At 38.1% G+C, this 13,763-nt stretch overlaps 1 protein-coding gene across 6 annotated transcripts in view; it reads right to left on the reverse strand.

Moving 5' to 3' along the window:
• The window catches only part of ST7 (suppression of tumorigenicity 7), a 322,327-nt gene that overhangs the window by 113,778 nt on the left and 194,786 nt on the right, over positions 1-13,763 (reverse strand). For all 6 annotated transcript variants that reach the window (XR_006786701.1, XM_045847588.1, XM_045847595.1 and 3 more), the window contains exon 3: positions 11,637-11,796. Coding sequence is in view for 5 of the 6 variants with exons in the window: in XM_045847588.1 (XP_045703544.1) it covers positions 11,637-11,796 (160 nt within the window). In the remaining variant the exon portion in view is untranslated. The remainder of the gene's footprint in view (positions 1-11,636; positions 11,797-13,763) is intronic.

Consider the following 13,763-nt stretch of genomic DNA (forward strand, 5'->3'; position numbering starts at 1 on the left):
GCGGAAGGGACTGAGGTCCTAGAGAGAGCAGAGTGGGCACCACTGTACCCTCTCAGACCCTGCCCCCACATACAACGTCACAACCTAGCAACTAGGGTGCCCTGCCCTGGAGAAAACCTAAGGCTCCACCCCTCATATGGAATAGGCACAACCAGACCAAAGGGGAAGGGGGGGGGGGATGGCTCAAACAGAATTGAAAGCCCCAGAGACAGTACTTCTAAGCGACTGAGAAATAGCCAACCTATCAAATGCACAGTTCAAACCACTGGTGATCAAGATACTCACAGAATTGGTAGGTTTGGGTCGCAAATGAGATGGACAAATGCAGGCTACAATAAGAGAAATGAAGGAAAATGCACAGGGAACCAATAGTGATGGGAAGGAAACTGGGACCCAAAACAATAGAGTGGATCAGAAGGAAGAAACAACCAAACAGAAAAGAATGAAGAAAGAAGAATTCAAAAAATGAGGAGAAGATTAGGAACTTCCGGGACATCTTTAAACGTTCCAACATCTGAATTATAGGGGAACCAGAAGCAGAAGAGGAAGAGCAACAAGTGAAAAAGTTATTTGAACAAATAATAAAGGAGAACTTCCCCAATATGGCAAGGGAAATAGACTTCCAAGAAGTCCAAGAAGCTCAGAGAGTGCCAAAGAAGTTGGACCCAAGGAAGAACACACCAAGGCACATCATAATTACATTAGCCAAGGTAAAAATGAAGGAGAGAATCCTAGAAGCAGGAAGACATAAGGAGACAGTCACCTACAAAGGAGTTCCCATCAGACTGTCAGCTGATTTCTCAAAAGAGATCTTACAGGCAAGAAGGGGCTGGAAAGAAGTATTCCAAGTCATGAAAGTCAAGGACCTACATTCAAGATTGCTCTATCCAGCAAAGCTTTCATTTAGAATGGAAGGGCAGATAAAGTGCTTCTCAGATAAAGTCAAGTTAAAGGAGTTCATCATCACCAAGCCCTTATTTTATGAAATGTTAAAGGGATTTATCTAAGAAAAAGAAGATAAAAAACATGAATAGTAAAAGGTCAGCAAACTCACAATTATTAACAACCACACCTAAGACAAAACAAAAAGAAACTAAGCAAACTACTAGAACAGCAACAGAACCACAGAAATGGAGAACACATGGGGGGTTAGCAACAGGGGAGTGGGAGGAGGAGAGAGGGGGAAAAGGTACAGAGAATAAGTAGCATAGATGGTAGGTAGAAAATAGACAGGGGAGGGCAAGGATAGTATGGGAAATGCAGAAGCTAAAGAACTTATGACACATGGATATGAACTAAAGGGGGGGTGAATGTGGGTGGAAGAGGGTGTGCAGGGTGGAGGGGAAGGAAGGGGTAATGAGACAACTGTAATAGCATAATCAATAAAATAAAAAAAATAATTGAAGGACAGATAAAGATCTTCCCAAACAAAAAAAAACCTAAAGGAGTTTATCACCACCAAATCAGTATATGTGAAATAGTAAAGGTTCTTCCTTAAGAAGAAAAAACCAAAACACCAAAAATATGAACAATATAATAGCAATAAATACACATCTATCAACAGTTGAATATAAAAAAAAACTATCAAGCACAACTGAAACAGATTCATAGATACAAAGAACATTTTTTAATATATTTTATTCATTACACTATTACACTTGTCCCATTTTGCCCCTTCACTTCCCTCCACCCTGCCCACCCCCTCCCACCCACATTGCTCCCCGCTTTAGGTCATGTCCATGTGTTATAAATTCTTTAGCTTCTACATTTCCCATACTATTCCTGCCCTCCCCCTGTCTATTTTCTACCTATTGTCCATGCTACTTATTCTCTGTATCTTTTCCCCCTCTCTCCTCCTCCCACTCACCTGGTGCTAACCCTCCATGTGATCTCCATTTCTGTGGTTACACTCCTGTTCTGTTTGCTTAGTTTGCTTTTGTTTTAGGTATGGTTGTTACTAATTGTGAGTTTGATGTCTTTTTTTACTGCTCATATTTTTTATCTTCTTTTTCTTAGATAAATCCCTTTAACATTTCATAAAATAAGAGCTTGGTGATGATGAACTCCTTTAACTTGGCCTTATCTGAGAAGCACTTTATCTGCCCTTCCATTCTAAATGAAAGCTTTGCTGGATAGAGCAATCTTGAATGTAGGTCCTTGACTTTCATGACTTGGAATACTTCTTTCCAGCCCCTTCTTGCCTGTAAGATCTCTTTTGAGAAATCAGCTGACAGTCTGATGGGAACTCCTTTGTAGGTGACTGTCCCCTTAATCTCTTGCTGCCTCTAAAATTCTCTCCTTCATTTTTACCTTGGCTAATGTAATTATGATGTGCCTTGGTGTGTTCTTCCTTGGGTCTAACCTCTTTGGCACTCTCTGAGCTTCTTGGACTTCCTGGAAGTCTATTTCCCTTGCCATATTGGGGAAGTTCTCCTTTATTATTTGTTCAAGTAACTTTTCCACTTGTTGTTTTTCCTCTTCCCCTTCTGGTACCCCTTTAATTCAGATGTTGGAACATTTAAAGATGTCCTGGAGGTCCCTCAGCCTCTCCTCATTTTTTTGAATTCTTATTTCTTCATTCTTTTCTGTTTAGTTGTTCCTTTCCTCCTTCTAGTCACTTCCATTGATTTGAAACACAGTCTTCTTTCCATCACTATTGGTTCCCTGTGCATTTTCCTTCATTTCTCTTATTGTAGTCTGCATTTGTTCATCTAATTTATGACCAAAGTCAACCAATTCTGTGAGCATCCTGATCACCAGTGGTTTGAACTGTGCATCTGATAGGTTGGATATTTCTCGGTCACTTAAAAAAACTGGCTCTGGGGCTTTTGTGTTTGAGCCATCTTTTTTATTTTATTTAATTTTTTTCCTTTGGTCTGGTCGAGCCTGTTACATATGAGGGGGCAGAGCCTTAGGTGTTCACCAGGGCAGGGTACCCCAGTTGCTGGGTTGTGATGTTGTATGTGGGGGAGGGGTCTGAGAAGGAATAATGGCACCCGCTCTGCTCTCTCTAGGACTTCAGTCCCCTTTGCTGCTTCCCACAAGCAAATTGGGCCCCTCTGGTGCTGGCTCCCAGGTGGGTGGGTTTGTGTACTTTCTAGGACTCTTTGTGAGTTTCCCCAAGGAGCCTCCTGTGAGGCTGAGAGAATCTCCTGGCCTCAATTTCCACAGTTGTTTTCAGCCAGTGCCTTTAGGCTTTGTTTCCCAGCGCTGGGTCCCTGGGTTGCATGGTCTGTGTCACTGCCCGTTTCTGCTTAGTTTGTCTGCGTGAGAGTGTATGGCTGCAGACAGCCAGCTGCCTTGCACACCTCACTGGGTCTGCTCATTGCCTCCCATGCCCAGGGTCTGCCACCAGTCTGTCAGCTGCCCCTGCATTTCTGGGGTCTGCCAACTGCCGTCTGCACTCTGCGCACCCACGTCTGCCAGCCACCAATTTTTCCTGCCGGTACCCCTCGACCCCTCTCTGTAGGCCTCCGACTCCGCCCCTCCTTACCAGTCTGGATGTATGGTATTCAGAGTTCCGTTCGGTTCATTTCTCTCTGTTCTGGTTGTTTTTTGTTTGTAAATTCTTGTTGTCCTTAGGTTTGGTTGCGCGAGGAGGTACAGTACAACCACCTATGCCTCCATCTTGGCCGGACAAAGAACATTTTGATGGTTACAAGATGGGAGGGTCTTGAGGGGATGGGTGAAAAGGGTGAAGGGATTAGGAAATACAAATTGGTTGTTGCAAAATAGTTATGGGATGTAAAGCACAGCATAGGGAATATGGTCAATAATATTCTAATAACTGTGCATGGTGTCAGAAGGGCAGGAAATTTATTGAGATGATCACTTAGTAAGTTACATACTGCCTAAACACTGGGTGCACAACTGAAAATAATATAATACTGTATGTCAATAGTAGTTGAAAAATAAGTAATAATTAATGGAAAAAATAAAAATAAAAAATAAAAAATATCATTCTAAAAAATAATGTAATAAAATAAAATCTACCCTCAAAAAAAAAAAGAAAATGAAAACACAAACCAAAAATTTATGGGATACAACAAAGTGGTCCTAAGAGGGAAATTAATAGCATGACAGGCCTATTTCAAGAAAGAAGAAAAATCTCAAATAAACAGTCTAACTTTACACTTAAAGGAATTGAAAAAGAATAATAAAGCCCAAAGCTAGAAGGAACAAAATAATAAAGATCAGAGCAAAAATAAACAAAATAGAGTATTAAAAATAATATAAAAGATGAATGAAACCAAGAGCTGGTTCTTTAAAAGGATAAACAAGATTGCCAGACCTTAACTATATTCATCAAGAATATAAGAAAGAGAACTTAAATAAATAAAATCAGAAATAAGAGACTTCCAGTTAAGATAGCAGCATAGGCTCGCCTCCTCAGACAACCACTTCAAAATTGCAAGTAAAATATAGAACAATCAACACACATAACCATCGGAAATTGAGTTGAATAAAGTCTGACTACTGTGGAATTAAAGAAACCACATCCATCCAGACTGATAGAAGGTGGGGAGAGGAGGAGTGGGCTGGTCCCACATCCATGTGTGGTGGATAAAAATTCAGGATGATTATCTTGGGAGCAAGGAGTCCCAGCCCCATACCAGCACGGAGTTCCAATGTCAAGAAGATATTCTGGCTACAAAAACCAGCAAGGATTGACAGTGGAAGAAACTTCTGGAGTCCCAACCAGTTTTTCTTAAAGAACCTACACACAGACTGACTCAGACTCAATCCCTCTGAGCTCCAGCACTGAGGTAGCAGCTTGAAAGGCACCAGTAGCATACAAGGAGTAACGGAAGTGTCTGTTATCAAGACAAGAGCCAAGGGACAGATATCTACTGGCCAGAAAGGCAGGCAGAAGCCACTGTCCCTTTTCTAACCCCACTCCCACAGAGTCACAGTGCCAGCAGGCAGGTGCCATATCTGAGACTCCATCAACCTGGCTAACACTGTTTGTCCTATCTGGGAGATCCCAAGACTCCATCCCACCCAACTTATGGGACCACCCCAATGTCTTTCCCAAATGAATGGCTGGTCCTAGCTCATGCTTTACAATTTCTTAAACCTCTCAAATAAGCAACAGGTGGCCTCAGTGAGCTCCCAGCCCCTATACCTCTTGCTAAGTGGTCCCAGGACCTGAACTAGCAGCAGCCAGCCTAGATTCACAGGTTTGCTTTGCCTGAAAATCTCCAAGCCCAGCACAAGAAGCAGCCATCTCAGATTGCTTTATAGCTCAGGCAGGGTGGCCCCAGGTAGGACACAGGTGGGGGCTGACCTTGGCCTGCACTACCCTGGAAACCCCAGAGCCTGCACACCCACTGGACAGCTACAGACCACCACATTGCCCCTGCACAGCTGATTCTGCACAGAAGGCAGAGGTTCATGGTCAGTGGCCGCAGCCAGTCTCTGCAACTGACTGGCCTGGGTAATCTCTCCCATTGACCTGCCAACAGCAATCAAAGCTCAACTACAAGAGAAGGGTATACTCAGCCCACATGAAGGATGCACCTCAAGCACCCAGCTTAGTTGATAGGGGAGGCTGTACACTGAACCCTACAGGACACCTACTATATTAAACCACACTACCAAGATAGGGCAGATCTATCTAAAACATAGAAAAAAAACAAAGGGAGCTTGCCAAAATGAGGAAACAAAGAAACATGGCCCAAATAAAAGAACAGATCAAAACTACAGAAAAAGAACTACACAAAATGGAGATAAGCTATCTATCAGATACAGAGTTCAAAACAATGGTTATAAGGATGCTCAAGGAACTTAGTGAGAACTTCAACAGATAAAAAAGACCCAGTTAGAAACAAATATTATAGTAACTGAAATAAAGAACAATTTTCAGAGAAATAATAGTAGAATGGATGAAGCCAAAATGAAATCAATGATTTGGAACAAAAGGAAGCAAAGAACAACTCAGAACAATAAGAAAAAAGACCCCCCAAAAATGATAGTGTAAGCAGCCTCTGGGACAACTTCAGGAGGTCCAAGATTGACATCATAGGGGTTCCAGAAGGAGAAGAGAAAGAGCAAGAATTTGGAAACATATTTAAAAAAATAATGAAAGAAAACTTCATTAATTTGGTGAAGGAAATAAACATGCATATCCAGGGAGCACAGAGAGTTCCAAACAAGATGGATGCAAAGAGGCCCACACCCAGACACATCATAATTAAAATGTCAAAGGCTAAAAATAAAGAGAGAATCTTAAAACCAGCAAGAGAAAAAAGTTAGTTACCTATAGAGGAGTTCCCATAAGACTACCTACTGATTTCTCAAAAGAAACTTTGCAGACTAGAAGGGATTGGCAAGAAATATTCAGTCATGAAAATCAGAGATCTACAGCCAAGATGGCTCTACCCAGCAAAGCTATCATGTAGAATCAATGGGCAGATAAAGAGCTTCCCAGACAAGAAAAAACTAAAGGAGCTCATCATCACCAAACCATTATCATATGAAATGTTAAAGGGATTTATTTAAGAAAAAGAAAATCAAAACTATGAACAATAAAATAACGATAAATCCCTATCTAGCAACAATTAAATCTAAAAAACAAACTAAGCAAACAAGAAATACAGAGGCAGAATCACAGATATGAAGAGCATTTTGATGATTGCTGCCAGATGGGAGGGAATCTGGGGAAATGAGTGAACAGATGAGGGGATTAAGAAGCAAATAGGCAGTTACAGAATAGCTGTGGGAATGTAAAGTACAGTATAGGAAACAGAGTAGCCAAAGAACTTACACACATCACCCATGGACATGAACCCATGTCCCCACTGGCTGGTGGGGATTGCTTGAGGGAGTGGGGTGTGCTGATGGAAGAGGGCAAAGAGGAAAAACTTGGGACAACTATAATAGCATAATCAATAAAATATAATTTAAAAATAAAAATAAATTTTAAACTCATGGAAAAAGTGAAAGGGAGGAGGTAACAATTGACACTAAAGAAATACAAAGATTGTAACAAAATATTATGAACAATTATATACCAACAAATTGGACAACCTGGACAAATGAAATATACAATAATTCCAAACTATATCAGGAACAATCAGAGAATCTGAATAGACATATCACAACTAACAAAATTGAAGCAGTAATAAAAAAGTCCCAACAAACAAAATTCCTGGACCAGAAGGTTTCATAGGTGAATTTTACCAAACATCAAAGCAGAACTAACACCTATCCTTCCCAAACTGTTCCAAATAATTCTAGAGGGAAAGCTGCCAAGCTCATTTTACACAGCCAGCATTTTTCTAATTCCAAAACCAGATAAACACACTAGAAAAAAAAATAAAACTATAGGCCAATATGCCTGATGAACATAAATGCTAAAATCCTCAACAAACCTGATCCAGCGATATTTTTAAAAGATCACACACCATGATCAAGTGGGATTTATTCTAGGGATGCAAAGTTGGTACAAAATAGGCAAATCATAAAACATAATATCCCACATAAACAAAATAAAGGATAAAATCTACATGATCATATCAATAGATGCAGAAAAAGCATTTGAAAAAAATCCAGCACCCATTTATGATAAAAACTCTCCTTCACCTTAAATGTTACATTATGACTTCACCTTCTGCGCCTCACTCCCTTAACTGTAAAATAGAGATAATAACAGTATTTGCTTCATAAGGTTATTGTGAGGATTAAATGAGTTAATAGATGTAAACCTGATTGTAGGCACTAAGAGTATTAGTTATCATTATTAGAACTGTATGGCTTTCCCTGGGGAAAATTTGTTCTGGTGTTAGGAGAATTCAAAGATCTATGAAGTTCTTAGAATATATCTTAGCATTCTGAGTTTCTTCATCTCCACTGCTTTTCTTAAATTAATTATCTGTACGTAATCAGTGCTTGAATGGGTTTTGCAATATAATAAACTTTAAAATTCCAGGTGAAATTCTTTTTTAAAGTTTTATATAAAAGATATATATCTTAGCACTGGCTGGTATGGCGCAGTAGATTCAGTGCTGGCCTGCAAACTGAATGGTCACTGGTTCAATTCACATGCCTGGGTTTTGGACCAGGTCCCCAGTTGGGGGACATGAGAGAGGCAACTGATCCGATGTATCTCTCACACATCGATGTTTCGCTCTCTCTTTCTCCTTTCCCCTCTCTCTAATTGAGTGAATTATAATTGAGTGAATTATAAATAAATAAAATCTTTAAAAAGATATATATCTTATATTGATTAAATAATATTAAAATGAGATGATTTGTGACAGGAAGTCAAGAAACTGTAACCGTATTTGTCTAAAGATCCAGTTCTATATAAGAGGCTACCAAAGTGTCTCAGAGAATTTAAACTTGACTTTGACGATTATATTTCTCACATGATGGAACACCCTACACTTTTCCAAGTATCTTGAAGAACCTGAGTGCTGCAAACCTTGTCTTTATGGCATCTCATTTGAAAACAGGGCAAATTATCAAACAGGTGTTTCCATAAACCCAAATGTAGAATATTTCTGGGCCCTGAGAATTCATTTCCTTGTGACAGGGAAAAGTTGGCCATGTTTCAAATCCCTATGCAAAAGCTAAGTTGAATTAAGAAATGGCAGCAAGAAACATGGTGACATGGAAAATATATCAGCAGGATTTATCAGAAACTGTATATTTGTGAGAAAAACAGTAGTTTAACTCCCAAATAATCCAAAACAAGTGAAATACTCATAAATGTTACCTTAAGTCAACCAATCTGAAATTTGGCTACATTAAGATAAAGATTACTGCAAATTTTGAGGTCTATACTCAGGTCAATTTACACAAATCCAAAAGTTAAACAAATATATGAACAGTCTGCCCTATAACAATCACAAACTTCTCACACCCTATTTTCCCCACCCAAAATTATTCTGAAGTAAGCCAGTTCTTTCTGCTTTTAATCAAAACAAATGATTCTTGAAGAAAACAGCTACACTATGAGTTTTCATATAAACCAATGTTTTCAGTTTATTTTTAGCTTTTTCAATGATTTTTCTTAAATAATGTCATTTAAAGTGTGTTTGTCAATGTCCATGGGACTTTGTTAGCCATATTGTATTTCATGTAAGATTCAGCAAATAATTGTCACATAAAGTGTGTTTGTCAATGTCCATGGGACTTTGTTAGCCATATTGTATTTCATGTAAGATTCAGCAAATAATTGTCTTATGTTGCTCCGAGAAATTCAATAGAAATTCACCCTTCTGTTATTAAGGCAATAGTCATTTCATTATTATTAAGGCAATAGGAATTTCTAAAAAAATTATTTTAAGAAAATGTTTTGATGATCCTCGGTTTTGACCTTCTTTTGTCTTTACACTTAGTTAAAGCCAGAATACAAAAAGTTTTTAAGAGATACACACTATTTTATACTATTTTTCTTATAAGAAATAAAAATAAATAAGTAAAATAGAAAAAAAGATGAGGAAAATGGCATTAGTCCCATGGTATCTGGTACTTCCATATCAACTAAATGTTTGCTGGGCTAAGAGAGCCAAATATTAGAAATCCAAATGTCAAAAAGTGGGCATATTGAGCCCTATAAATACTTAAGATGATTTCCATTTTCCTAAACATAACAAAACATTGTTATGAGATCAGATCATAAATACTATATATGTCATTATATATATATTCTATATATACATCTTTTCATATACATATAATGAAAAGAAATATTTCAGGTCTAGTAGTAGACATTCAGTAAATGCTAGTGGAACTGTATTAATAATATTCAAAAGCTCAGTTTTTTCCAGGTAATAACTTAGTATAAATAAAATTGGGAACTTCCCTGATTTCTATAATTATTATTATTGACTATATTTTTATAAAGAGCTTATTCAAGGCATTCACAGAGAGAGATAGCAAAATTATAGTGACAATAAGAAGAGCATGAGGTCTTTATTGCATTAAGGAATGACATCAGTGATTTCAATTGGGTAGAGAAGTAATTTTAATGAGAATAAAAATGTATTCACAATAAAGAATGGCCTCAAATGAAGCAGCTTTCTGTTTTCAGTCTGTTAATTTTCTATAATATCTTACATTATTCAAAGACTACAGTAATCAGACAAGAGTACATTTAATCTCTTCACAGCAGATGCAAAGTGATAACAATTATCCACAACTGCTTTTGTGATGATGACTGAGTGATCAAGATTACTCATTAGCATAATATGCCACACTCATTAGAGTAGCTGGTTGAAGTAATGATTCATTTTGCTCAGGTATCTTTCTGTTTCTTTCACAAAGTAGATGAGTTTACAAAGTTCCAGACAATTTTGTCACCTCGGTGTGCCATCTCTTACACATGTACCATTTAGGATGAAGTTAAATGTGTACCTAGAGTTACCTATTGCCAGTCATGGCTACCTGGCAAAGGGTCTATTAAAAGAGCATTGAAATCAACATCAGAAATAAAATACATACACAATTCTATTTGACACTTATCTCCTGGCTAGACCACTATGTAATATGGACTGAGTTATTCTAGAGAGGAAGGAAAAAACATTTAACCTAGTTCTTTAATTTCTTCCTCTTCATTCTTCAAGTCTCAGGACATCAAAAAGCAAAAGATTTCCTCCAGTTTGAGTCAAGAATCCCACTTTTGATCTCCATAGCTCTGGATGTTTCCCTCATACAGTCAGAAAACGTATTACTTTGCCTCCATCAGTAGACAGGAGTGTTCCATAAGGACATAATATTATAAGAACCTGTACAAGGCTAGGTTCATATTAAGGACTTAGGAAATGTTTACTGAGCTGATGACAAGACCAAAAACATAACAGAAAATTATATTCTTCTTTCTTTTAAGAGTGGAGAAAGCACAGGCCTTGTATGTGCTCATTCATTCATTCATTCATTGAGTTTCTATCATATAATAGACACTGCAAAGTGCTAGAGGTACAGTAATGAGACAGTTTAAAAATTATAGTATAATTTGATCAATGTTATTAAAGATAAAAATGTTAAGTCAATGAATGTGAGAGATGTTTACAACCTATCACAGAAAGCTTCCTAGAAGAGAACACTTGAGTTGACTTGTGAAAGCTGAACAAACATGGGAGACAGGGAGACAGTCTTCCAGGCAGAGGATCTTCAAAAAACATAGCACGTTCAAGAAATGTAAAGGAAAGAGACTAGATTGTGACAGAAACCAAGGTTGGCAAAAATAAGTTAGAAGCAGCTTATGCTGTGAGAAGGAATCTGGGCTTTATCTTCAGTGTAATAAGAATCAATGAAGCCTGTTAAGCAGAAGAGCAATGCTATCAGCTCTAGTTAGACTTAAGATTTTGTAATTAGCATGACAAAGAATGGATACATTCAATAATAGTTTGAGAAACTAGGGACAAGGAGGCTGAAGACTCAAGTTGGGAACATTGACTTAAATGACCATTAGCCAAATCAAATGAAAAAAAAGTAAATTAAACAAGATAAATATTCCTTTTCCTGGGATGCTTATATGCCAGTTCTTTGTAAAGGTTGTCATCTCCTCAGGGAAATAAACAGATTTTTCCCTAAAGTCAAACATTTAAATAACATTCTTACGGTCATATAGTTATAATAATTTAGTAGGAGTAAGCAAACACTGATGCAAACTGAAGAGCTCTGCATACCTGAGACGCTTTGCCTGTTGGAATCTGAGTCCCCATTACTGGAATTAGAATTGTTGGAGGAGTTGTTGTCAACACCTCCCAGGAGGGGGCGCAAGTGGCTTACTGAGACTTGTTCAATGAATGATGTTCCATACTTGCGAAAATACCACCATTCAAATATCTAGAATAGAAAAATAATAAGCGTGATTATGGTCCTTGTTACTGTTTATAATTTTTGTACACATGTCCATAAAATAGGCTGCATTTACTAATTATATCTACCTTACACTTAATTAAACCATTTTTATGCTAAAAATTGTTTAATTTATTCTAAAAATTGCAGTGTTTATAAAAATTAAAACACCAATTACACTTTAAACTCTTAATGCTGTTTCTCCACTTAACATTGGTTTTGGAGAAAATCTATAGCTACAACCATGGATTAAAGAACACTGTAAGAGTTGCTCAATATTCTTTTCCTCCAAATTTACATATCATTGTAATAACAAAATTATCATAGCTGAAACAGAACTCCAGAAATATATACAAAGAAGCCACCTTCAGAAGTATGACTTATAAAATATTCCAATTCTTGGCACCTTAGATTCTGATAAAACTATACCTCTATAAAATTAAGATACAAAAAGTTCATTAAAAAAAACTATCTTGGCTGTGAACCAAAGTGTCGCAGGTTCGATTCCCTGTCAGGGTACATGCCTGGGTGGCAGGCCATGGCCCCCAGCAACAGCACATTGATGTCTCTCTCTCTTTCTCCCTCCCTCCCCTCTCTAAAAATAAATAAATAAAATCTTTTTTAAAAACTATCTCTTTAGGGAAACACTGGTTTTACAAAAATAGTGGAGGGCATCCCATTTCATCTATGTATAGCACCCAGCTACTAAGAAATTCAGCAATATCCCACTTGCTAAGAAGTACTTTATAAACATAAGCACCTGTTGTCTACCACTAATGTTTCTTAGTTCACAAGTTCACTAATTGTTATGTAGTATGGGTTGCAAAGGAGAAAAGAAATAACTTTCATTAATAAAAGGAAAGAAGCAATGATACTCACATGACTAGACTAAAATCAGGACTTCCTAAGCCTGGAGAGGACAGGTGACCTCTCCCAACCACCCTTCTTACCTGGCTCCTCTGCCCCTCCAGTGATTGCCTTCCTACTACCACTGTTCAAAGTTGCTTTCTCCCACTTCCTCTCCTCTCCTCCCTGTCTGATTTGGAATATGTTTCTTAAGCAGTCACTAGTCATTATACAGAAGAAATTTAACAAACACCTATATCTCAGTCTCATAGTAATATGATAATAGAGAATGTGAAATTAACATAGAATTAGTTGCCTTTATCTTTATTTATTAACAAGATGTTGATATCTACTCTAGAATTGTATTTGGGCTATTATTTTTAAATTGATGTCTTCTGGAGTTTCCAGCCAAGATGGGGACGTAGGTAGACATACTTTGCCACCTCAAACAAACAAAAGAAAGACAACAACAATTTTAGAAACAAAAAATAACCAGAACTGACAGAAAATCGAACTGTATGGAAAGTCCAACAACCAAGGAGTTAAGGAAAAAACATTCATCCAGGCCCGTAAGAGGGGCAGAGACGAGCAGCTGGGATAGAGAGGACTATCCCACAAGGCAGTGGCTGGAGGAGCAGGAGGTCCCACATTTGGGTATGGATAAACCAGGAGGAACAACTGGGGAGCGAGACAGATCATGCTGCCCATGGCTCCAACTCAGGGAAATAAAGCCTCATAACTTCTAACTGAAAAAAACCTGTGGGAGTTGAGGTGGCAGGAGAACTCCCACCCTCACGGGACAGTTCATTGGAAAGATCCACAGGGTCCTAGAATATACACAAACCACCCACCCAGGAATCAACACCAGAAGGGCCCAATATGCTTGCAGATAGTGGAAGAAGTGACTGAAAGTTGGCTGAGAGATGAGCAAGCAACATTGTTCCCTCTTGGACCCCTCCCCCACATACAGCACCACAATGCAGCCATGTGGTTGCCCCACCCTGGTAAATACCTAAAGTTCTGCCCCTTACTATCTAATAGGCCCACCAAGACAAAAAAAAAAAAAAATGGCTGAGCTGAAAGAATAGATCAAAGCTCCAGAAAAAATA

This window comes from Phyllostomus hastatus, unplaced genomic scaffold (assembly GCF_019186645.2).
Source record: "Phyllostomus hastatus isolate PE091 unplaced genomic scaffold, TTU_PhHast_1.1 phas_contig_118, whole genome shotgun sequence".
In the NCBI taxonomy this organism is placed as follows: domain Eukaryota; kingdom Metazoa; phylum Chordata; class Mammalia; order Chiroptera; family Phyllostomidae; genus Phyllostomus; species Phyllostomus hastatus.